The sequence below is a fragment of the Mesocricetus auratus genome, unplaced genomic scaffold (genome assembly GCF_017639785.1).
Source record: "Mesocricetus auratus isolate SY011 unplaced genomic scaffold, BCM_Maur_2.0 Super-Scaffold_100037, whole genome shotgun sequence".
Taxonomy (NCBI): Eukaryota; Metazoa; Chordata; class Mammalia; order Rodentia; family Cricetidae; genus Mesocricetus; species Mesocricetus auratus.
In genome coordinates this window covers 379261-403776 of record NW_024429215.1, presented here as the reverse complement: position 1 = coordinate 403776, position 24516 = coordinate 379261, and the positions used below count along the sequence as shown (strand labels likewise).

The window sequence follows — 24516 nt, the reverse complement described above, 5'->3', positions numbered from 1 at the left end:
CGGGGGAGACTGAGTGGGAGGGGCGGGGCCGTGGGGCGGGGACACGAAACCGGAAGCAGTGGAGGAGAGCGTGTGGCCCATTGGTTGGGCATAAGTGAAGACCGGAGCGTGGGAGGGATTGCAGGAGTGACGGGAACGGAAGCAGTGACCCAAGTGGAGACTACGGAAGTCGACTGCGGAGCCTCAGCCGGCGGTGACAAGTGTCCCTTCCCTGTCGTTGCCCCGGGTCCCGCACTGTGGGAATCGCGCGCTGCAGACCCGGGTGCGGGGGACACGGCGGACGCCGCGGGGACCTGGAGACTCCGGAGCCGCAGTGTCCGCGCGGGGCGGGCGGCCTGGGAAAGTCAGCGTCAGCAGCAGCGCAGTGGCGGGAACCGCAGCCCGGCGGCCCTGGAACCTCCCAGGTCAGAGGAGCCGCGGGGCTGGGACCCTGGAGGGAGGGGACGGGGTGCGAGCGGTTTCTCTGCTGCTCATCGGGAAGCCGGCTCCCAAATTCTGATGTGGGTGTCTTCCCTTGGTGTGTTTTAGATCCTATGAAATAAGCCTTATTTTTTCAACTGAACTTCTGATTGCCAAAACATTGTTAAAATATTCTAATAGAATATTAGAACTTATCTGTTGAGATTTGCAATCACGGTTCTCTTTGCTATGGTGGCAACGCTCTTTAAATTTACAGTCATCCATGCTAACTTCGGCGTTATACACTTCCCTGTGCAAGATAGTGTGACACATGGACCTGGAGACTTGCTTTCGGTGAGGGCTTTGAGACATTAGTCATGGAAGAAACTCCTGAAATTTCATTGAATCTGAAAGTATCTATTTTTTTGCGAGTTCCACAGTATCCTTGTCACCATTAACTTTTAAAATTAAACTTTTATCCACCATTAATTTACCACGAGACATACACAAATACAGCATTCTGAGGGATGTCTTTGCCAGGCCTGGTGGGATAGGCCATAAATCCCAACCCTCAGAAGGCAGAGGCAGTTGGATCGCTGTCATTTGGAGGCTTGCAAGGGGTACCTAGGGACTTCAAGGTCAGCCAGCACTACAAGGAAAAACTCCCTTTCAGGGGAAAATAGAAAAAGCATAAATAAATTTAAATGCATTGTAGTATGGGATAGTATTTGTAAGCATCTCAAATAATTACAATAACTCACCTATGTCAAAAAAATGTCTGCTATAGTCTTTTTCTCCTTGGTACAAACAAAAGAGCGCTCTGTCTATGAACACATGACCAAACTGTCATTTTTGGTTTTTGTATTTGCTGTGTTTGAGTCTTGAACTTAGTGCATTGCTCTGTCCGTTCCTGAAGTCACTATGTAGACCAGGATGGAGTGGAGAACAGAGTTCCAAGCACAAGTTTCTCCCAAGTGCTAGGATTAAAGGTGTGCACCCACAGGAAGATTCAAAGTAGGTTTTGGGTTTTTTTTTTCTTTTGTGGTCTGTTGACAGCCAGTGGTGTGACTGTGGACTTCTCCCAGGAGGAGTGGCAATGCCTGGACCCTGCCCTGAGGGCTTTGTACTGGGATTGGATGTTGCAGAAATGCACCACAATGGTTTCTTTGTGAATTGATTGCTTGCAATCTCCGATGCTCCTCCTCAGTATTTCTTGACAAACTAATCTGCAAGTATGTGAGCTTTGAGTGAATGAGTCTCACATATCACAGAATAAAGTGAAATCCTCAAAGCAAAAGTAGAAAATTTTCATGAAGTGTTCTCTCTTCTTGTGTGTCCCCTTGGGAGGTGTAAGGATCCATCATTATTGGTCCACGATCAACTCACAACCTCACTAGTGTGTGACACTCTCTTCCTAGTCATTCAGTACCATTTCTGCTCCCAAGTTTTGAGCTATGATTGGACGTGGGATTGAAAAGATGCTAAATAAAAATGCTTTCTAATTTTTATCAGTATGGTGACATTGCATGACATTGGGGAATCATTTGTGTAATCCTATATTTAGTTTCCTCTTCATCTACTGAGCACAGTACTGTGTGAGAGATCCAGGGGCTTCCTGAACAATCTCTTTCTCATGTGCAGGGCTCACTGATCACCCAGACCTGCTCACCTGTGCAGAGAACAAAGGGGCCTGGAAGGAGAAAGGAGACAGATGCTAAGGATGCAGGTGTGGGGGAGGGGTTGGTGAAGGGATGGGAAGGATAATCAAGTGGATGTGTAAGTGGGACAGGAATGAGTTCAGCTACATCATGTTTTTCTAGAAAGAAGTCTGGAGCGTTTCACTGGCAAAAATCTCAGGATTATCCTAACATAGACAGGAGAAGACTGTGTTCAGAACAATTGATAACTGTGTCAATAAGCTTTGACTCTGCATGTGAGTGATTCTGTCCTTATTCAAATCACAGATCATGTTTTCATACCATTATTGAATCATTTTCATTTCTTTGATTTTAATATATAATAAAAATGATAAAAGTTAATACATCTAGTTTAATTACTGTCGTCAGAATTTTGGACCTTTGGTATTCTAGCACATTCTGTACCTTGTAGTGGTTTTGAAAATAATGCTGACAAGAGTTTTGGTCCAAATCAGGAGATATATATACAGTCTGCTACACTCTGCACTGTCTGCTGTTGTCTGTTGGAAATTCGGATAAATATTGAGAATGCAGTAAGGACTTATGCTGACTTAGGAAGCAGTGGCTGTAGGCTCTCCTCCAGGATCCATGCCTTTGCTAGCCCTGGGGAAACTTGACTAGCTTCCCAGTACCAGAAATGTTCTCCATCTTGCTGAGAGGGTCTTCATCCAGTTAGAAGCTGTTGGTCACCGTCACGGTATGTGTGCCACTCTTGCATCTTTAGGGCTGTCATGCAATGCAGATCACTGTTGTGGTTCATGGATGTCATATCTAGGTAGGACTGTTGTTTGACTCCCTCCTTGGAAACTTACACACTCCCTTCTGGTACCATGAAAGCTAGTCCTGAGGAAGGAGGCTTTAATCAGCTCCGTCTCCAGTCCTTTGGTATTTGTGTCTGAAGTGTGTGGCTCCTTCAGCACTAACGACTTACCTCCTGCCTCATCCGGGAGGCAACCACGGGGAACAGCAATACCCTGCAACTTTTGGAAGTCTCTTGGACAACCGTGTCCAAAAAGTTCAAAGCAGGCTTCCTACACCTGCTATAGGTTGTTTTGCTAGAAATTCTATGGCTTTATGAGGAGCATCATTAGTGTAGTTGGGAAATTATCATTTATTCTCTAAATGTATATGCTTACAGAGACCTAAACATATTATTGGCAATTTTTAGGGGGGGAAGGGTAGATAATAGCCAAGGAATAGATGAATTCCTTATGAATTTTCCAAACAACCATACTTGTGTTTAACCCACTTTCTTCTATGATGTGGCATTGTACCTAGAGTTAAATATCTCAGCTGAGCCTGTTACAATAGATTTATATTAGGCCCAAGAAAACATATGCTTGACTGTGTTTTAGCATGCTCTTTAGATACAGCATTTAAAGTACTTCATTTCATCATGAATTTTCCTTCTGAGACATGTTTGCTGTGATCCTGTGTAACATAAACATAGCATCCATAACCGATAGACACCTGTGCCCAGACTTCAAATGTATGTCTTGTTTCATGTATCCCATGACGGTTTGTTTGTTTTGTTTTGTTTTTTCTCAAGACAGAGTTTCCTTGTGTAGCCCTGGCAGTCCTGGAACTTTCTCTGTAGATTAGACTGGCCTCGAACTCACAGAAATCTGCTTACCCCTCCCTCCCCTAATGCAGGGATTAAAGTCATGCACCACCACTACCCAGCTTGTATACTTCTTCTTTTTTTTTACCAACTTAATTCACTTTATTTTTCTTGTATAAAAACCCTTATGTGGTCACCAAAGTTGGAGCCTGGGTCCTCTGAACAGAGACTCTGGTGTGGGCTTTCACAAGATGGTCAGTGAGTTCCTGATAAGGAGACTTGGTGAACACAGTCTCTTTCCAGAGGTCTGTGGTCAGTTAGCTGTAGGTCTTGGAGATGGCACAAAAGGTGGTCTTGACAAAGTTGCCCAGGGTGGCAGTGCAGCCCCTGGCTGATGTGTAGCATAATCAATACCAGCCATCATCAGTAGCTTCTTGAGCCCTGGAGCAGAGATGATGCCAGTGCCTCTGAGGACAGAGATGAGAAGCACCAACACAGAGTCACAGCAGCCTGTCACCTTCCGTGGAACAGCGTGGGGCCTGCCAATCTTGCTTCTCCAGTAGCCTTTCCGCACAGGGTCAATGGGAAGCTTGCCAAGATGACGACTCCTCCTATGGCAGTGGCTACCTCCTTGGAACACTTAATACCCAGACCAACATGACCATTGTATGTAGTCCTCAATAGCGACCAGCCTTATTGGGCAGGGAGAACAGGTAGAGCCCCTCCAGGGACTTGATCTTCTTGTCCTTAACCAGGTGGCCCAGCTTGGTGACAGGGATCCATTCCTTGTCTTCAGCTTTACCTTCACAAGCCCCGAGACTTCGACCTTGCCGAGACTTTGACCTTGCGGCCAGCCTTAGCCCCTGAGACGGCTGCTGAAGTCGCTACAAAAGCCCACCGTGTCCTCCTAATCCTGGGCCCCCAGGTACTCCTGGTCCTCCTGTTGCACCGGCGTCACCTGAAGTAGAAGAGTGGCGCTGTGCGGAGGGGAGATTCTGTAGTGCACCAAGCACCGCGATATCTCCACTGCCGCTTATACACTTCTTTTTTGGGGGGGGGGGGGTATTTGTTTTTTTTTCTTTTATCATTTTTTATTTTAATTTTAAAAAGCTTGTTTTACATGTCAATCCCAGTTCCCTCTCCCTCCCCTCTTCCCACACTCCCCTTCCCCCCCAGCCTCCCACCCTATTGCCAAATCCTTCCACATAGGGGATATCTAGAGTCTGTCATTTCACTCTGGGTAGGGTCCAGGCACTCCCCTATGAGTCCCAGCTGAGAGAGCATCCCTCTTTGTGCTATGGGCACACGATGACTGTTTGTATTCCAGGGATAGACACTGATCCACAGCTCAGGGCCCCATAGGTTGCCCAGGCCTTCTCACTGACTCTCACATTTGGGGGGGGTCCAGATCAGTCCCATGCTGGCCTCCCCGCTGTCAGTCTGGGGTCCAAGAGCTCTCCCCTGTTCAGATCAGCTGTCTCTGCTGGTTTTGCCAGCCCATTCTTTGCCAATTTGCTCATCACTCCTCTCTCTGTCACTGGGTTCCTTGGGTTCAGTTCAGTGCTTAATTGTGTGTTTGCCTCTGCTTCCATTAATCACTGGATGAAGGCTCCCAGATGGTTATAGACATCAAGTTCATTATCAGGAATGGGCATTCAAGGTGGTCTCTCCACTATTGCTTAGCTTGCCAATTGGTGTTATCCCTTTAGATTACTCGAGGTCACTCTGGTGCTAATCTGTCTTCTAACCTATGATTCCCTCTTCCCCCTATCCTACCCCCACCCACTCAACTTCCTGTTCCCCCATGACCTACTCTCTCTTCCTCTTCTCCCCCTCTCTTCTTCCCAGCTCCCACTCCCCCCCCCACCCCTCGCCGTGTTCCCCATCCATTCAGAGGATCTTGTCTCAATCCTCTTCTCTTGGGTACTATGCATATATGCATATCTTTTAGGTTCTTTCCTGTTTCCCAGACTCTCTATCAGTGGAAGTGCAGACTGGCACTATCCTGATCCATGTCTAAAATCCATATATGAGTGAGTACATACCATGTTTGTCTTTTAGCGACTGAGTTACCTCACTGAGGATGGTTTCTTCCAGTGCTTTCCATTTACCTGCAAATTTCAAGATTCCATTGTTTTTTTCTGCTGAGTAATACTCCATTGTGTAAATGTACCACATTTTCTCTATCCACTCTTCAGTTGAGGGGCATCTAGGTTGCTTCCAGGTTCTGGCTATTACAAATAATGGTGCTATGAACATAGTGGAGCAGATAGATGCCCTTGTTGTATGAATTTGCCTCATTTGGATATATGCCTAAGAGTGGAATTGCTGGGTCTTGTGGTAGATTAATTCCCATTTTCCTGAGGAATCTCCATACTGATTTCCAAGGAGGCTATATGAGTCGGCACTCCCACCAGCAGTGGAGGAGTGTTCCCCTCTCTCCACATCCTCTCCAGCATAAATTGTCTTTGGTGTTTTTGATTTTAGCCATTCTGACAGGAGTAAGATGGTATCTCAGAGTTGTTTTGATTTGCATTTCCCTGATGGCTAAGGATGTTGAGCACTTTCTTAAGTGTCTCTTGGCCATTTTAGCTTGCTCTATTGAGAATTCTCTATTTAGTTCTGTACCCCACCTTTTAATTGGATCCTTTGGTGTTTTGGAGACTTGTTTCTTGAGTGCTTTGTAAATTTTGGAGATTAGCCCTCTGTCAGATGTAGGGTTAGTGAATATCTTTTACCATTCTGTGGACTGCCTTTTTATATTGTTGACTGTGTCCTTTGCCTTACAGAAGCTTTTTAGTTTCAGAAGGTCCCATTTGTTAATTGTCAATCTCAGTGCCTGTGCCACTGGTGTTATGTTTAGGAAGTGGTCTCCTGTACCAACTCGTTGAAGAGTATCTCCCACTTTCTTTTCTAAAAGTTTCAGTGTGGCTGGATTTATGTTGAGATCTTTCATCCATTTGGGCTTAAGTTTTGTACAAGGCGATAAACATGGATCTATCTGCAGTCTTCTGCATACCAGTACCCAGTTATGCCAGCACCATTTGTTGAAGATGCTTTCTTTTTTTCCATTGTACAGTTTTAGCTTCTTTGTCAAAAATCAAGTGTTCATTGGTGTGTGGGTTAAAATTAGGGCTTTCAATTCGGTTCCATTGGTCTACCTGCCTATTTTTGTGCCAATACCAAGCTGTTTTCAGGACTATAGCTCTATAATAGAGCTTGAAGTCAGGTATGGTGATGCCTCCTGAAGTTCCTTTATTGTATAGGGTTGTTTTGGCTATACTGGGCCTTTTGTTTTTCCATATAAAGTTGATTAATGTTCTTTCCAGGTCCTTGAAGAATTGTGATGGAATTTTGATAGGGATTGCATTGAATCTGTAGACTGCTTTTGGCAAGATTGCCATTTTTATTATGTTGATCCTACCAATCCAAGAGCATGGGAGATCTTTCCATTTTCTTGTATCTTCTTTGATTTCTTTCTTTAAAGACACAAAGTTCTTGATATACAGGTCTTTCACTTCCTTGGTTAACATTATCCCCAGATATTTGATGCTGTTTTTGGCTATTGTAAAGGGTGATGTTTCTCTGATTTCTTTCTCAGTCACTTCATCATCTGTATATAATAGGGCCACTGATTTTTTTTAGTTTACCTTGTATCCTGCCACATTATGTGTGATACAATATGACTGCATTAGAAATCATCACTTTGAGTAATTGTCTTCATTCATCTACATTCCGTCTCCATATGTCCAAGAAAGCACACCCAGGTAGCAAGTGATCAAACCATATGTTTTTGTTTCAGGGTATGTTGACATTCGGGGATGTAGCTGTGGACTTCCCCCAGGAGGAGTGGGAATGCCTGGACTCTGCTCAGAGGGCTTTGTACATTGATGTGATGTTGGAGAATTACAGCAACCTCCTCTCTGTGGGTGAGAACATTTTCTTTGCAAAATTCATGACCCATCGTTTGTTTGTTCTGACTTAGAAAGGTGTAAAATCTGTTAAGCTGTGCTGAAAAAAAAAAACAAGAGTCAAGGCAAAGTTTAAGTTTTTGGAAAGAACATTTTCATGCTCTTGGCATTTTCCATTTCAGAGGTGTTTCCACCCTTCATTCAGGTTCCAAGATTCATCCCTGAGCTCAGTAGCATAGAATATTTCCATTCATATCTTAAAGCTCCATGTTCATTATTACAGTTAACATAGATTTAATTGTGAGGAAAATTCAAGATACCCAAACTGAAATACTTTATTATACTCAAAAATTTGCCAAACATCAATCAAGAAATCCTATTTAAATTCTTGTTTGTGTTTTCATGTATTGTGCACAGTGTTATCTTACACTTCTGTATTCTTTCTAAAAGTTCAGTCATGGCTCACTGCTGTCTCAAAGAACACATGGATTATTGTATCAAGGCAGACATGATCACCTATCTGGAAAGAATGAGATTGCCCTGGAATGTGGAGAGGAGAGAGAACCACAGCTAGGGTGGACTAGTGAATGAGCAGGACAACAGTGAAGACTTCAAGTGATGGAGAAAGCCAGAGCTGAGAAGAATGTTTTTGATGTTGAAATCCTCTTTTTTTTTTCAATTAGTTACCAAATTTAATTGTAAGAATCAAGCCATGGTTATTGGTCAACCCATCTACTTTGGTAGCTCTGAAGTATACAAACGCAAATTTTAAACAAAGATGACAAATACCAACTCAGCTTTCTTAGCATTTCCAGACATAAACTTGATTCTGCACATATGGCAGAGAGAATGATAGTGCAATCATCAATAATTCATTCAAAGGTGTGATTTTCCAAACAACTTTCAGTAACAAATTATAACTTTTTAAGTGTCTACAACTACACAAAACTCAAAAACAAAAAAAAAAAAAACTTTTTATACTTGAGATCAAAACAAGTTTTCTCTTTCATATCTAAATGTAATTCTTAATATTTGAGGTAAATGGGAATTCTTGTGATACACTGTCAGACTTTCCCCAAAATTTTGAAGCCCTGCTTTAGTGAGGAAATCTCATATTTAACATATATACATATATATATGTACATCTTTAAAATACTAACGGGAGCCGGGCATTGGTGGTGCACGCCTTTAATCCCAGCACTTGGGAGGCAGAGGCAAGCGCATCTCTCTGAGTTCAAGGCCAGCTGGGTCTACAGAGTGAGTGCCAGGATAGGCTCCAAAGCGACATGGAGAAATCCTGTCTCGAAAAACCAAAAAAAAAAAAAAAAATTACTAATGACAACTTCAGGAGGTATATAGGCCTGTAATGGGACCATGATATGACTCATAATTTGAGAATAAAAGGCACTCATTTATATAGAGTTCCTGCATGTACAATATGAAACAGGATCCCAGAACCTATGTACATACACAAATCACTATGGATTCAGAAGTGAGGCTGACTTTAAGAAAATCCACTATATTCTCCTTTGAAGTAGAAACTGCACAGTAGTGATGTAAAACAAAATGCACGAGTAAAAGCTCCCACCTCAGGTATTAGCCTGTTTCGTTTTGTTTCTTTGAAGTTCAATTCTGCTTGAAAGGATTCCTGATCATTTAATTTAATGGAGTATCCTTACCAGGGATGCATCATGCCTGGTGTAATAACTGTCCCTAGGGCTTGTGTCATTTTACACCTTAATTATGGTGACTTAATACTAGTACAAAATGCAGTTTTATTTGACTATGCTGAAATCAGATTGGCATAATTTCACAAAATTGTAAGTCTTAACGTGAGTCCATGATGTAGGATTATTCTGTAATTGCCTTCCTTGTACGCATATCTTCATATTATATCCTTCTTTTTTTCCCAGTTGCAAATACACAAACACCCTTCTGGGAAATAATCTCAGGAGCTGGTTTACAAAAAAAAAAAAGAAGAAGAAGATAAAATGACAAAGAAAAAAACAGTGTGTATAGCCCACAACAGCCCTGCCTCAAATGATCTAGAGCCTCTAGTGTTTGGCACAATGCTATATTTTCATCCATTACTTTTAAAGAATCCAATGTGTTTTTCTAGAGAGTAAAATAAACCCTGTGATGCTACTGAGGAAGACTTTACTCTTTAAAGGAATTAAATCTATCACTTAGTATGAATACTGTGAATCTAGGATTGGATTGAACTCCTCAATATCAATTTCTGAGAAGAAATATTTTAAGATAGAGACATGTATTCTAAATATAGTCACTCAGTGAGCTCTACTCCAAAGCTAATTAACCAAACTAAATTATTTTTTTACTTCCTTTTCCCAGTTAGTGATTTTGGATAAAGATGAGGTATCTGTTGTAACTCCCTGACCTTTGAAGGCTGTCATGCTGTGGTTGTGAGAATCCATACAGTTACAGTCGATGAAATCTGTTGTTGAGTACTGGGAGCTCTAATCTAAATAGTTCAAAGGTTGACTTATCTTAAAAGAACTTAGGGAGGCAGTCATTTATCACATGTTTAGTATTGGAACAAGCCCTATTAATCTGAACTGTACTCATTTTCAGAAAACTATTGCAAGTGTGATCCTGTCCATCACCATGTGAAGACTGAAAAGGAGTCTTGTCAGTATAATGACCTTGACAAAGTGCTTCATGACCCCTCCACATGTGCACTTCATAGAACAAGTGAAACTACAGAAAACTCTAATAACTACACATGCAGTAGTCACAGGGATGCCTCTGTTGACTCATCAAACCCAGACAGACATGAAAGCGTGCACACTGGAGAAGAACCTTGCCAATCTAAAGACTGTGAGAAATCTGTAAATTTGTGTTCCAACATTACTCAAGATCACAGAGTGTACACTGCAAAGAAAGAGCACAGGCAGGGAGAATATGATGACTCTTTCAGCTCTGCATACAGGCTTTTGCAACAACCAATCTACATTGGGGAGACACCACACCGGTGTGAAAAATGTGGGAAATGTTACAGTACTGCCTCATGCCTCACTGTACATGAGAGAATACATATGGGAATTAAACCTTACAAGTGCAATGATTGTGGAAAATCTTTTACCCAGTGGTCCAGTCTTAAAACACATCAAAGACTTCACACTGGGGAGAAACCTTACAAATGCAAAGAATGTGGAAAATCATTTCCTCAGTTGTCAGCATTTAATAGCCATCAGAAGTTGCATACTGGAGAGAAACCTTACAAATGTAAGGAATGTGACAAATCCTTTGCCCACTATTCCAATTTCAGGAGGCATCAGAAAATGCATACTGCTGGGAGACACTATAGATGTCAAGAATGTGGCAAGGTCTTCCATCAGCTTTCACACTTTAAAAGCCATTACAGACTCCATACTGGGGAGAAGCTTTACAAGTGCAATGACTGTGACAGATCCTTTCCTCACTATTCATCATTGAGTAGGCATAGGAAAACTCATTCTCTGGAGAACGTTCATAAATGCAAAGAATGTGGTAAGTCCTTTCTTGAATTGTCACATCTCAACAGACATTACAGAATCCATGGTGGTAAAAAGCCTTACAAATGTGAGGTATGTGACAAATCCTTTACCTGGAACTCAACACTTAGAACACATCAGAAAATTCATACTGGGGAGAAACCTTACAAATGTAAGGAATGTGACAAATCCTTTACCAAACGCTCAGATCTTAGAAGACATCAGAGTGTTCACACTGGAGAGAAACTTTACAGGTGTAAGGAATGTGACAAGTCTTATACTAGCTGCTCATATCTTAGAGCACATCAGAAAATTCATACTGGAGAGAAACTTCACAAATGCAAACAGTGTGACATATCCTATATTCATATTGCAAGTCTTAGAAGACATCAGAGAGTTCATACTGGAGAGAGACCTTACAGTTGTAAGGAATGTGACAAATCCTTTACCAGTTGCTCAAATCTTAGTAGACATCAGAGTGTTCACACTGGGGAAAAACCTTACAAATGTATGGAATGTGACAAGTCATTTACACAGGACTCACATCTTAGAACACATCAGAGAGTTCATACTGGAGAGAGACCTTACCGTTGTCAGGAATGTGACAAATCTTTTGTCCACTCTTCTGGTTTAAGGAGACATCAGAAAATCCATAATGGAGAGAAACCATACAAATGCAAAGACTGACGTATTCAACTTATTGTTGAAATAATGTGACATAGAATTTTCTGGTTCTCTCTGCCTACAAAGCACAACAGTATATAACATAGAAACATAAAGATAAGAAACTTGTAAAAGGCTTTAATGAAATTTTAAATATTAAAAAATATCCTAGAGTTTATATTATAATAAAATTCTGCAGATGTAACAGTGGAAAAGCTGTTTATTCCTTTTAATGTGTATATATGCTGCAAGTATGTCTGCTACATGTGCTGGTGGAGGCCAGAGGTGGTATCAGCTCCCCTGAAGGTGCAGTTATAGACCATTGTGAACTGCTGCACATGTGTTGGAAACTGAACCCTGGTCCTCTAGAATAGCAACCAGTGTTCTTAGCCACTAAGCCGTGTCTCCAGCATCTGATAAAACAGTAATAAAAACAATTATCTTTGGGGGGCAGGGGAGGAGGGAAGGGAGAGGGGAACTGGGATTGACATGTAAAAAAACAAGCTTGTTTATAATTTAAATTCAGAAAAAAATTATCTTGTTCAACATCCAAAAATTCATAATAATGCCAGGTGTGGTGGTGCACTCCTTTATTTCTAGCACTCAGGAATCCCAGGTAAGATCTCTGAGAATGCAGGACATCATCATCTCCATACTGAGTTCCAGGACAGCCAGGACTACATAATCACTTTGTCAAAAACAAAATAATTCTAATAAAATAATATAAAAATATGACAAAATCTTTAGTTTTCCCTCTAATTGTGATGCACATCACAAAATTCATACTTCTGAGAAATCATACAAAGGTATAGAATATATACCCCCCATGCCCTTCTGTCTATTGGAAATTAGACTTCCCCAAATACATTGAATTGACAAATAATTTACATAGTGCTAAAATTGCAGAGATAAAAGAAAACTCATTATTAAAGAAAACACTGATACATTCATACCTTCTATTCACCTTCAGTATCTTCATAGAATAGTCAAACCACCGATTTCTTTTTTTTTTTAATTTTATTTTCCAGTTTAAATTTAGATAAGAAATAAGGTTGCTTCACAAGTCAGTTCCAGGTCCCTCTCCCATTCCCTCCCTTCCTCCCGTGCCCTCCCCCCCCGTTATCCCCTCATTTCTCCAGGGAGGGTGAGGCCCTCCATGGGGGTGTGCATAGTGTGTCATTTCATATAGGGCAGGACCTAGACCCTTCCCCAAGAGTTCAGGGTGAGAGTGCACCTCACATTGTTCTATGGAGTCCAAAGTCCGTGTGTATACTTGGGATGGGTACTGATCTGCTGCCCAAGGCTCAATAGATTACCTAGGCCTCTTCACTGACACCCAGATTCAGGGGGTCTTGATCAGTCCCATGCTGGCTTCCCAGGCTGATGCCTGGGATTCAAGAGTTAACCTTTGTCTGGTCAGCTGTTTCTGGGGGTTAAACCAGCCCAGTCTTAATCCCTTTGATCATCAGTCCTCCCTCTCTGTTACTAGCTTTCTTGAGTTCAGCTCAGTACTTAACCAAGGGAGTCTGCCTCTTCTTCGATCAGCCACTAAATAAAGTTTCTGTTTCCCAGACTCTCTGGCCATAGGATTGTAGGCTGGCACTCCCCAGATCTAAGTCTAAAATCCATATATGAGAGAGTACATGCCATGTTTCTCTTTTTGTGACTGGGTTACCTCACTCAGGATGGTTTCTTCTAGTGTCATCCATTTGCCTGCGAATCTCATGATTCCATTATTTTTTTCTGCTGAATAGTACTCCATTGTGTAGATGTACCACATTTTCTCTATCCACTCTTCAGGTGAGGGACATTTAGGTTGCTTCCAAGTTCTGGCAATTACAAATAAAGCTGCTATGAACATAGTGGAACAGGCATCTTTGTTGTATGAATGGGCATCTTTTGGATATATGCCTAAGAGTGGAGTTGCTGGGTCTTGTGGTAGGTTTATTCCCATTTTTCTGAGGAATCTCCACACTGATTTCCAAAGTGGTTGAACCAGTTGGCACTCCCACCAGCAATGGAGGAGTGTCCCCCTTTCACCACATCCTCTCCAGCATAAATTATCATTGGTGTTTTTGATTTTGGCCATTCTGACAGGGGTGAGATGGTATCTGAGAGTTGTTTTGATTTGCATTTCCCAGATGGCTAAGGATGTTGAGCACTTTCTCAAGTGCCTCTCAGCCATTTTGGACTCCTCTATTGAAAACTCTCTATTTAGTTCTGCAGCCCACTTTTTAATAGGGTCCTTTGGTGTTTTGGAGACTTGCTTCTTGAGTTCTTTGTAAATTTTGGAGATCAACCCTCTGTCAGATGTGGGATTAGTGAATATTTTTTCCCATTCTGTGGGCTGCCTTTTTGTCTTGCTGACTGTGTCCTTTGCCTTACAGAATCTTCTCAGTTTCAGTAGGTCCCATTTATTAATTGTTGATCTTACTGCCTGTGCTACTGGTGTTATGTTCAGGAAGCTGTCTCCTGTACCAATTCGTTCAAGGGTACCACCCACTTTCTCTTCTAAGAGGTTCAGTGTGGCTGGATTTATGTTGAGGTCTTTGATCCATTTGGACTTAAGTTTTGTGCATGGCGATAGACATGGATCGATCTGCATTCTTCTACATGCCAGTCTCCAATTATGCCAGCACCATTTGTTGAAGATGCTTTCTTTATTCCATTGTATATTTTTAGCTTCTTTGTCAAAGATCAGATGTTCGTACGTGTGTGGGTTAATACCCGGATTTTCAATTCGATTCCATTGGTCTACCTGTCTATTTTTGTGCCAATACCAAGCTGTTTTCAGGACTATAGCTCTATAATAGAGCTTGAGGTCAGGGATGGTGATGCCTCCGGACGTTGCCTTGTTGAACAGGGTTGTTTTGGCTATCCTGGGTCTTTTGTTTTTCCATACAAAATTGATTATTGTTCTTTCAAGGTCTGTGAAGAATTGTGCTGGGATTTTAATGGGGATTCCTTTGAATATGTAGATTGCTTTTGGCAGGATTGCCATTTTTACTACATTGATCCTACCTATCCAAGAGCATGGGAGATCTTTCCATTTTCTGAGGGCTTCTTTAATTTCTTTCTTTAAAGATTCAAAGTTCTTACGATACAGGTCTCTCACTTGTTTGGTTACTGTTACCCCAAGGTATTTTATGTTGTTTGTGGCAATTGTAAAGGGTGATGTTTCTCTGATTTCTCTTTCAGCCCTTTTATCATCTGTATATAGTAGGGCTACTGATTTTCTTGAGTTGATCTTGTAGCCTGCCACTTTGCTGAAGGTGTTAATCAGCTGTAAGAGTTCCCTGGTAGAGTTCTTTGGGTCATTGATGTAAACTATCATATCGTCTGCAAACAGTGAAAGTTTGACCTCTTCCTTCCCAATTTGTATCCCCTTGATCCCCCTTTGTTGTCGTATGGCAATAGCTAGAACTTCAAGTACCATGTTGAAAAGGTATGGAGAGAGTGGACAGCCTTGTTTTGTTCCTGATTTTAGAGGAATTGCGTTGAGTTTCTGTCCATTTAGTTTGATGTTGGCTGTTGGTTTACTGTATATAGCTTTTATTATGTTTAAGTATGTCCCTGTTATCCCAGATCTCTCCAAGACCTTTATCATGAAGGGGTGTTGGATTTTGTCAAAGGCTTTTTCAGCATCTAGTGAGATGATCATGTGATTTTTGTTTTTCAGCTTGTTTATATGGTGGATTACGTTGATGAATTTTCGTATGTTGAACCATCCCTGCATTCCTGGGATGAAACCTACTTGATCGTGGTGAATGATTGTTTTGATGCAAACCACCGATTTCAAAATGATAGGCTCCCACGTAGCTTCATGGTCACCTTTGGTTGAGCTTTCAGGAGCCCCCTCTCTTCTCCGCCATTCCTCTCATTATTTGAAACATTCTGCTGCCCCCTCGAATCTCACTTTGAAATTTCTTATCATCTATATTGTACTATCCACCCCCTCTCACTAATGGTCCATTTCTAGATTCCTGGCTTCTACATGTAGTCTTAGTAGAACACACAAAGTTTGTAGCTTAGACACATACGTGAGGGAACATGTGATGCTTGACTTTTGGGTCTTAGGTTGTTTTGTGCATCTGAATGATATGTTGGTTTATATAGATAAGTGTCACTTTTTCAATTACCTGTGTTTCTGTTCATAGACATCTGGTTTGATTCCATCTCCTAGAGTGAATAAAGCAACATGATGGGCTAGTGCTCATTGATAAGATAGTCCTTAGAGTTCGTGCCAGGAATGGTTATTGTGTATTAGTTTCCCCTGAGAGTAAATCCTTCATCTTGGAGGACTCTCCTTCAAACACAGGTAAAGGAATGGGCTGTCCTAAAACAGTGATTCTCAAGTTTCCTGGTGACATAACACTTTAATAAAGTTCCCCATGCTGTGGTGATCCCCATCCATAAAATTACTTTGTTATTTCATAGCAATAATTTTGCTACTGTGATGAATTATAAATATCTCATGAAAGATACGTGATATGAGACCCCCAAAGGGATCATGACACAAGAGTTGGGAGACACTACTCTGAGGGGAGGTGATACCTTCAGACCTGCAGAGAAGCTCCTAAAACTCAGAAATAGAAAACTTAATAGCTTTGGGAAGTCATAGGAACTGGCCACACTCACTAGTGCCCTTCTGCCTCAATCATATGAAATTGATAAGGACTGATAACACTGTCACACAAGCTGAGCTGCACAAAAGATGCTCAGACTGGCCACAACACAGACACCAGTCAAGCTGCCTGGACCACGCAAGACAAGCTGCCTGGAGGAGGTAGTGAGTGGCTTTAAAGTCACTTCCAACCTCCCTTGAGCTGCCTGCAACCTGTGCAGTGATCCCCAGGTTTCCAGCTTCATTAGACATCACCCTCACAGGGTGATGCAGCTGTCAGTGAGTCTTTTGTGATCCTATAAGTAACCCCTCACCCACACCCCTGTAAGTCACCCCAATAAAACCCACTGTTCTGCTGGGCTTCAGAGAATACGTAGTGATTAAAAGCACTTCCTGCTATTTCAGAAGACTCACTTGGATTTCCCAGCACCTTCACATGGGCATGTAGTCTGTCACCTGAGCTCCAGGACATCCAAACCCCTCTTCTGGTTTTAACAGGCACAATATGTTATATGGATGTATATTCAGGAAAAGCTGCCAAAGGCCATGTCATAACAACAGCAGGTGGCAATTAATATTCAAGGTTTCAGCACTCCAGGTAGAAACTCTGATGGGAAAACCAAATTAAGACAGGCCACAAGGCTATAGACTATGGAATATCTTTTCCTTCCGTGTGTAATTTCACATGTGCTATTACAATTTTCCCCTAGTAGTTCTGGGGAGTCCCCAACTGCCTGTGTCTCATGAATACATTCCTAGCTACTGAGCATTTGTGAATTGTCAAGAAGATGACTCCTTAAGCTCTGTTGTCTAAGGCATGTTAATAATGCTAGCTTATACAGAGTTTTGATGAAGAAAAATTAGCACAAAGATATGCTACACAGTCGGAGCTTATAAGTTCCCCCTAGGAGCCTTTCTAGATAACAGATCAGGTTTATATTAGGAAAATAGTTGTATGTCCCTAGTTGCCAAGACAGCTGTATACTATTAGCTGAATAAAGCTTCAAAATTTATTTAGATTAGACCAGATGCCTTGCTAATGGTTTTTAAGATAAACTATTGGCTGAAAGGCATTCTAGCTTACAAGAACATATAACTAAGCTGTCTAAGTTTTTGAGTATTATTGCATGCAGTTTGCTTGCTAGTTCTGGCCAATCACCTAGGACAATAATTAACTCTCTGCACAGATTGCTGACCTCAGTTTTATGATACAGGTATGTAACTGGAAGACTCAGCTAACTAACTTTTTTTTTTTTGTTGGGTCCTGAAATTGCACAGGTTATGAGGAACAGTTAACCAAGTTGTAGAAACAAAAACTGCTTTTGTTCAGATACACTGCAGGAAAAGATATTCTAAATAGCCAGGGCTACAGAAAGTAAGTTGACTTAGCCTGGAGAAAGAGTTGCAAGTTTCTTTTTTATGGTAAAGGGTTGCACACAGGGAAGAAAGTACGTTTTCAGATATAAAGCACTGTACCTTGGGTGTGCTGATTGAGCTGATACTAATAGAGTTACAGTAATATATGCCAAAACTTAAAGTTTATGACACAACTCTCTTTGTAAACAGGACAGTCCAGGTCAGAGAAAGTCCATCATTTTAGGACTGCTGATCACAGAATGTTAGTTTAAAATAATTATACAGTCAGAAGTAGAGTATGTAGTACACAATTTCATTATTTTTCTTAGACTCCTCAGTAGTTTAGTGTTGTAACTCCTTTAAAATCCTTTAGAGGACTATCTCTCTAGAGACAGAACTGGGAAACAACATCTGTCTCCCAAGTGCTAGGATTGAAGATGTGCATCAACATGAGTGTTCAAGCTGTTGTGTTTCTTTTGTGGTCTGTTGACAGCCAGTGGTGTGACTGTGGGCTTCTCCCTGGAGGAGGGGCAATGCCTGGACCCTGCCGTGAGGACTTGGTACTGGGTGTTGCAGAATTGCAGCAATATGGTTTCTGTGGCTAAAAATTGTTTGCTTTTAGTCTCCCTTGCGGCTCCTCAGTATTTCTGGACAAACTAATTGGCAAGTGTGTGAGCTTTGTGTGAATGAGTCTCACATCCCACACAATAAATGAAATCCTCAAAGGAAAAAAAAATGTTTCATGAGATGCTCTCCCTTCTTCCTGTTTGGAACATGTAAGGCTCTATTGTTGTGCCAGGTTTGCGGAATCCCAGAGAATAACCAAGGAGTCCACACTCTGATACAAAAGCAAAAGCTGGCCAGCCGGATCTCTCTCCATGGTAGAGGAAATGAGACACCCACCAGCCAAAAAGAGAAGCTTTTAAAGGGGCAGACCATAAGGCTAAAAGCCACAAATTTCAGTTTCCATGGTTACTTAAGGTCATACAAAGTACAGAGTCAAGCAGTAACTATATATTTTATGCAAGATACATTTGAGTAAGATAAGACAGGGCATGGGCTTGCAGGGTTATGGGGTCATGGGGTCTGTCAGTTATCTCCTGGGCCAGGGGATCTTTACAACTAGCAGGGGACCTTTATGACCAGCAATTAGCAAAGGAATGTTAACAGGAGTGGTGGACAGTTACCTCCCCTTCTCTGAGAGCTCAGGTGTCAGACATGGCACCCCTGATTTAAGGAGTTACATTTTCCTTTATCACATAAGTTCCCTTTCTCTGTATAGATTTAGGGCCCAAGTTTTTAAAATTTTATTAATTTTAATTTTATTAATTTTATTAATTTTTATTTTATTAACTTATTAATTTTTATTTTATTAATTTTAATTTTTAGTCCCTCATTTTCCCCTTTCCATTCTTGGTTTACAAATGGACAATTTAAAAAAACTCTGGGGAAGTTTGGGATACAGGTTAGAAAATTTGTATCTTGTCCCCTATGTATGAGAGTTTCCTTTTGACTTAGCATCTCAACCAGGGAACAGGGGCGATATATTCTTTCCTGTGCTACTTCCTGCTGACTTTTGGAGTGTTGTTGCCAGGGGTCCAGAGATTTGTATGTCTTTATATCCTCAGATCCTTACTTAAGAGCTGTATCAAGGTTGCCTGATGCTGCCAAGATGACAAAGTTATCAATACTATCAGAGATCTGAGAAGGATAAATTCTATGTAACTTTTGAGTATGTTAAAAAGATGTCAGGGTCCAGTCCATATACAGTTAGCCATACCCAGGTCTCCACAGCATTGAAGGCAGAAGTAAATCTTTGCCAGGTCTATAAGGTTAGAGTTTTCTTTTTTTTTTTTCCTGAGGAAGAGGGACATGGAAAAGACTGACCTCATTATGTCTAGGCAAAGGTGGTGCAATCAATTCTCCAGTGTCCTGTAGCCTTTCCACAGTCTGAGCCGGGTCCTGCCTGGCAGCAGGTGTCACATTTGAGCATCTTGCTCACTGGTCAGCATTGTCACAATCTGTGGTGCCCTGTAATCTTGTTTAGAGACTTTGGGTCACTGTCAGGACCTGGGATTCTCTGTTTGATATAAGCTTTTTGTTCAACTTTTTAAATGTCATATTCTGTAGATCTCTGTAGTATTAGAAGTCTGCCTAGGTAAATCTGACAGCTTGTTTTTAGTTACTTGTTTTAAGCTTAACCTTTGAAAACATATACAGGGAACTGAGTAAAGTTTATCCCTGTTATAAATGATTAGCACTTAGCTTGATTATAAACAATGAACTTGTTTATTTATAAGGATGGCTAGTAACTTGTATATCTTAACATCTTACAATAGGTTAGCAGCTTTTATAAAACTATGACTTTATACTGGCAGTTTGCTTTTAAAATTTAATGCTTTGACCTTTTAAAGAAGCTTCCCATGTTATGGTAATCCCTATTACAATTTTTTTTCTGTTATCAATGCAGACATCTGACATGCTGGTGGTCCTAGGCTACCCTTATAGATTGAGCCTTTTTTCCCTTGTTTTAAATTCCCAAAGAATTGAGACCCATAGGTTTAGAAGCTATTTTAAGCCATTTGTTAAACTTAGGCCATTGTCATACTGCACATAAGAAACATCTCAACTTTTGGTTAGCATATGGAACCTATGGCTGTGATCTTAAATTTTAGCTCTTTGATTGAAGTACAAATATAAACAATGCAACACAAGCACAAATATCTTACAACCTTATAAACTTAAACATTTTTAAAACTATTTTTAAAAAGAATTAAATATCCTTTAATGTCTTTTGCAATATCAAAAATAAAGCACCCTTTATGTCTTTAAAACCATTATCACCTGGGTGACTGTTAAATTTGTTATCAATACCCAATGTTACTAGTTTTAACCTTTTAACTAGTTTTAATTTTTGACAGATTTAACTATAAAACAGTTTTAATACCATCTTTATTAAAAAGACAACTGAATTTCTGATAACCTACGTTTAATGACCAGAGCTGAGACAAATTTTGAACTATGTCTATAAATGACTGGCTGCTGTAAGCATTAGACAGCACAAATATTTAAACCAGTGTTGTTTTAGCTCTATCCTTGTAATAAAACTTACATTCATACCAGAAAACACAGACAGACCTTTTTAACAAGTATACATAATTTTCTTTTGAGAAATAAGCAAAACTTTTAAACAGAATCAACCTGGTATGGTCAAAATTTTTAACCCATATTACATTTTTTTAAATTTAGTAATAGCAGATATGAGAGCCCACAGTACAGAGTTTACATCCTCCTCTGACACTTTTATGACTTTTCTTTGACCCTTTTTTTAGACTAAAAGGGGAATTGTAGGGGGAAACTTAGGACTCCGCCATTAGCCATGTGGTGCTCTAAAGACACATCCAGATGTGGTAACGAAAGGGTGGAACCATGCCACTAACCACACCCACTTTGAGCATGAATAGACACAGAGCAGCGGAACTACGTCACTAGCCAGGCCCACTTTTGGGCATGGCAAGGGGCATGGAGGAAGGAATAAAAGACTGAACAGCAGAGTGCTCACTCTCTTTCGGCTTCTGAGAGATCCCAACTCAACATTTTTAGACCCCTAGTGACTAGCCCATCACAGAGTGACTTGCCCTTCTGTCCTCTCCTGAGAAACCGGAGACCTCAAGATAAACTTAAAAGATAACCCTCCCTGATCCAGGAACTAGCTCACCACATTCCTGCACAATGTTTAACTGTACAATGCCTAAAGAATGCTTGCTTGAGATAACCTTCCTGTTAAGACATAAGCTATCATTTAGCTTCCTCATCCTTTATGATGTTTGCCTAACTCCCTGATTCAGTTTTTCCCTTTTAAAAGCCCCCGACTGCAGCTACTAGGGGTCGAACTCCTCTGCCCGTGCGAGGGTCATGAGCTCGGCCCCAGTGCACTGGTTCCCCAAATAAACCTCGTGTACTTGCAACTAGAATGGTCTCTCTAGAATTATTGGGGTGTCAGCTTATCCCAAGACCTGAGTGAGGGTCTCCCCACTCTGGGATCTTTCACTTCTAGTTCGGTGGTGGAAAATTATGACTCATCTGGGTTGCTTGCTTTTCTCTTGTGAGTAATTTCTACAATGAACAGTCACCTATACCCTCAAGTGTGCCACTTATCGTGGCAGCATCATTTATGCACCATCTAATTTTCAGCCTTATTTCTCCACCTCAGTGTTGGCACTGCATTTCCTGCCCCTGACAGGAAAACTTTCTATGGGTCTTATTTTTTATTAACTTTTACCAAAGTTCCCCCTTTTCTGAATTAATAATAATATGTACCAATTTTTTAAAATGATGGCAAATAAATGTAACTCATTAGGTTTAAATGACTAAAACCCATATATATTTTTTCCTGTGGAAGTAAAAGCATCAATTTTTGTAAACATAATGTATCTTTGACTTTTATTTTGATGTCAAAGCTTCCCAAACTATACAGACTGACATAATTTAATGTAATTTGGCTTAGGAAAAAAGGGAGGCAGCCCTGGTGGGCACAAGGTGTCCTTAGCTGCCAGTGTTTCTGAAAAACAATGCTTTATTACCCTAACCAATAATAATTTGTAACCAACCCTTGAATCTGATGACCAGAGCAGTCCTGCTGGAGGGAAGTCTGGCGACAGTGTCATAACAGGGCCCTGGCACCCAGAGGCTGTAACTTTACACTACAAAGCCAAGCCTGTTTGGCTAGGAGTGGGCAACTATCGAGACAGGGTACAGGAATCCCATCTGCTAGTGCAGGAGGGAGCCGAGAGGAGCAAGTGAGCTATTGAGGGCCAACTTTGGGGGACCATGAGTTTCCTACTGGCAGCATGTTCTCTAAAAGTCCACACATGTCCTATTGGCCTCAGGAGAGTGCACGCGTCACCCCTGCTGCAGTCCTGCTTTCTGCACTCAACTGGGCAGCAGCACAGGGGCAACACTGGGCAACACTCCCTGGGTGGCTCAGAGCCACGGATGCTGCCCCTCCCTCCAGCAGTCACAGGCCCTGGGCCCTGCCCGCCTCCAGACACAGTGGGGCCTCAGCTTCCCAGGAAGTGCTGGCCAACTGGGCACTTAGACTTGGAGGCACCCTCCCCTTGGCCAGCCCAGTGCGGCCCGGTGGCCATCTTTCTCCATAGGCTTTGTCACCCGTGCAGCCACCAAGGACAGAGGCAGTGGTGGAGGATGCTTGTGCCCTGTGAGCCCTGGCAGGCTCTTTCCTGCAGGGAGGGAGGGGCGGGGCAAGTCCTGTTCAGCACCAGCTCCCTCTCCAAGCCCAGGGCCAGCCTGCTCTGGCTGCCTGCCCATTCCCAGGCACTTTTGCCTAGCTCAAGGAGCCTCAGTGGCACTCCTCGGCTGCCTGGGGAGGCTAAGGCAGGAGGCTAGCAGAGCAGGCTCCTCTTGGGCCAAGCTTATCTCAGGGCCTCTGCACAGTAAGGAGCCGGGGTACTGTCCCCCACCAGGCTATAACTTACCACCTGGAGCAACTGCAGCAGGAAAGTCTCTGTTTTTCAAAGGGGAGGACATTAGAGTATGTCTTGAGTCAATGTCCATCAAGACAAGAAAAACAGACGAACAAACACAGCACTGAGACAAAGAAGAAAGGACCCATACCTAGATTCCTAGATTTACCCAGACAGTCCTCAAGTGGACCCCTGTTTTACCTAGATTGCAGGTTTGATCCAACTCTTGGTTGAATACTTGCCCTAGAAGGGAAGTTGGGAAGTCTCCTCTCTTCCCCAGGCCTGGCCTTGTAGGCACGTCTGCCAAGCTCTTACATATTACCTGTTTCGCTAGAGTACCTAGATGCATAGAAGTACCTTGATTCCTAGATTAGAAGAACATGCACTTAACAGACAGACATAAAACATGTACTCACCCAGCTAGTTGGGGTTGAAACCCTCAGAGTTGTGAGTCCTGGGAGAGTTCTGCACTTTCTGGTCAGGGAACCAAAAATGTTGTGCCAGCTTCTCAGAATCCCAGAGACTAACCCAAGGAGTCGACTCTCTGATGCAAAAGCAAAGGGTTCCATTTATTGTTCAGCTGGCCAGCTGGATCTCTTTCCATGGTAAAGGAAATGAGATGCTCACCAGCCAAAAAGAGGAGTTTTTAAAGGGGCAGAACATAAGGCTGAAGGCCACAAATTTCAGTTTCCATGGTTACTTAAGGTCATACAAAATACAGAGTAAAGCAGTAACTATATATTTTAGCAAGATACATTTGAGTAATATGAGATAGGGTATGAAGTTGCAGGGTTATGGGGGTCACAGGGTCTCATCTATTCCCTGGGCTGGGGGATCTTTACAACTGGCAGGGGACCTTTATGACCAGCAATTAGCAAAGGAATGTTAACTGGAGTGGTGGACAGTTACCTCCCTCCCTCGGAAAACAAGGGGCTCAGGCGCCAGCCATGACTCTCCTGATTTAAGGAGTTAAATTTTCCCTTTCTCTTTATAGATTATGGCCCTAATGGAGAACACATTTCACACATAGCTGGGGAGTGTAATCAGTAAAACTCCAGGTGCATGGGAGAAATTTGTTCCCAAGGAAAGGAGATGCCAGAATGCTACTCCATTCCTTCTCTGGGAATTGCCAGTCAAGCCTTTCCTGGCACTGGAGGAAGAAAAATAAAAATGATGGTGTCCCACCCCTGGAGGGTTGAATCCTATCCCTTCCTTATGGCCCCTGCCTCAGTCTGGCAAGGATCTGAAGTAAGAGTGTGATCCAGCCCATTCCCCTGACACACATCCCGCCTCTGTGGGAAAAGCGCAGCACAGGTATTTCAGGTATG

The 24516-nt window shown here is 42.0% G+C and overlaps 1 protein-coding gene across 3 annotated transcripts; it reads left to right on the top strand.

Annotated features, from left to right (window-relative positions):
• The first annotated feature begins 138 nt into the window (after positions 1 to 138).
• LOC110339386 (zinc finger protein 54-like) lies at positions 139 to 11940 on the top strand. 3 transcript variants are annotated; one of them, XM_040734053.1, is made up of 5 exons: positions 139 to 404; positions 2041 to 2125; positions 2220 to 2332; positions 7460 to 7586; positions 10161 to 11940. In XM_040734053.1, exons 4-5 carry the CDS (start codon positions 7463 to 7465, stop codon positions 11747 to 11749), a joined length of 1713 nt encoding a protein of 570 aa, XP_040589987.1. In that variant the 5' UTR covers positions 139 to 404; positions 2041 to 2125; positions 2220 to 2332; positions 7460 to 7462; the 3' UTR covers positions 11750 to 11940. The 3 variants fall into 3 exon arrangements, with proteins under 3 accessions (XP_040589987.1, XP_040589986.1, XP_040589988.1); XM_040734052.1 differs by lacking the exons at positions 2041 to 2125; positions 2220 to 2332; XM_040734054.1 differs by lacking the exons at positions 139 to 404; positions 2041 to 2125; positions 2220 to 2332 and adding an exon at positions 3785 to 4582.
• The last annotated feature ends 12576 nt before the right edge of the window (positions 11941 to 24516 follow it).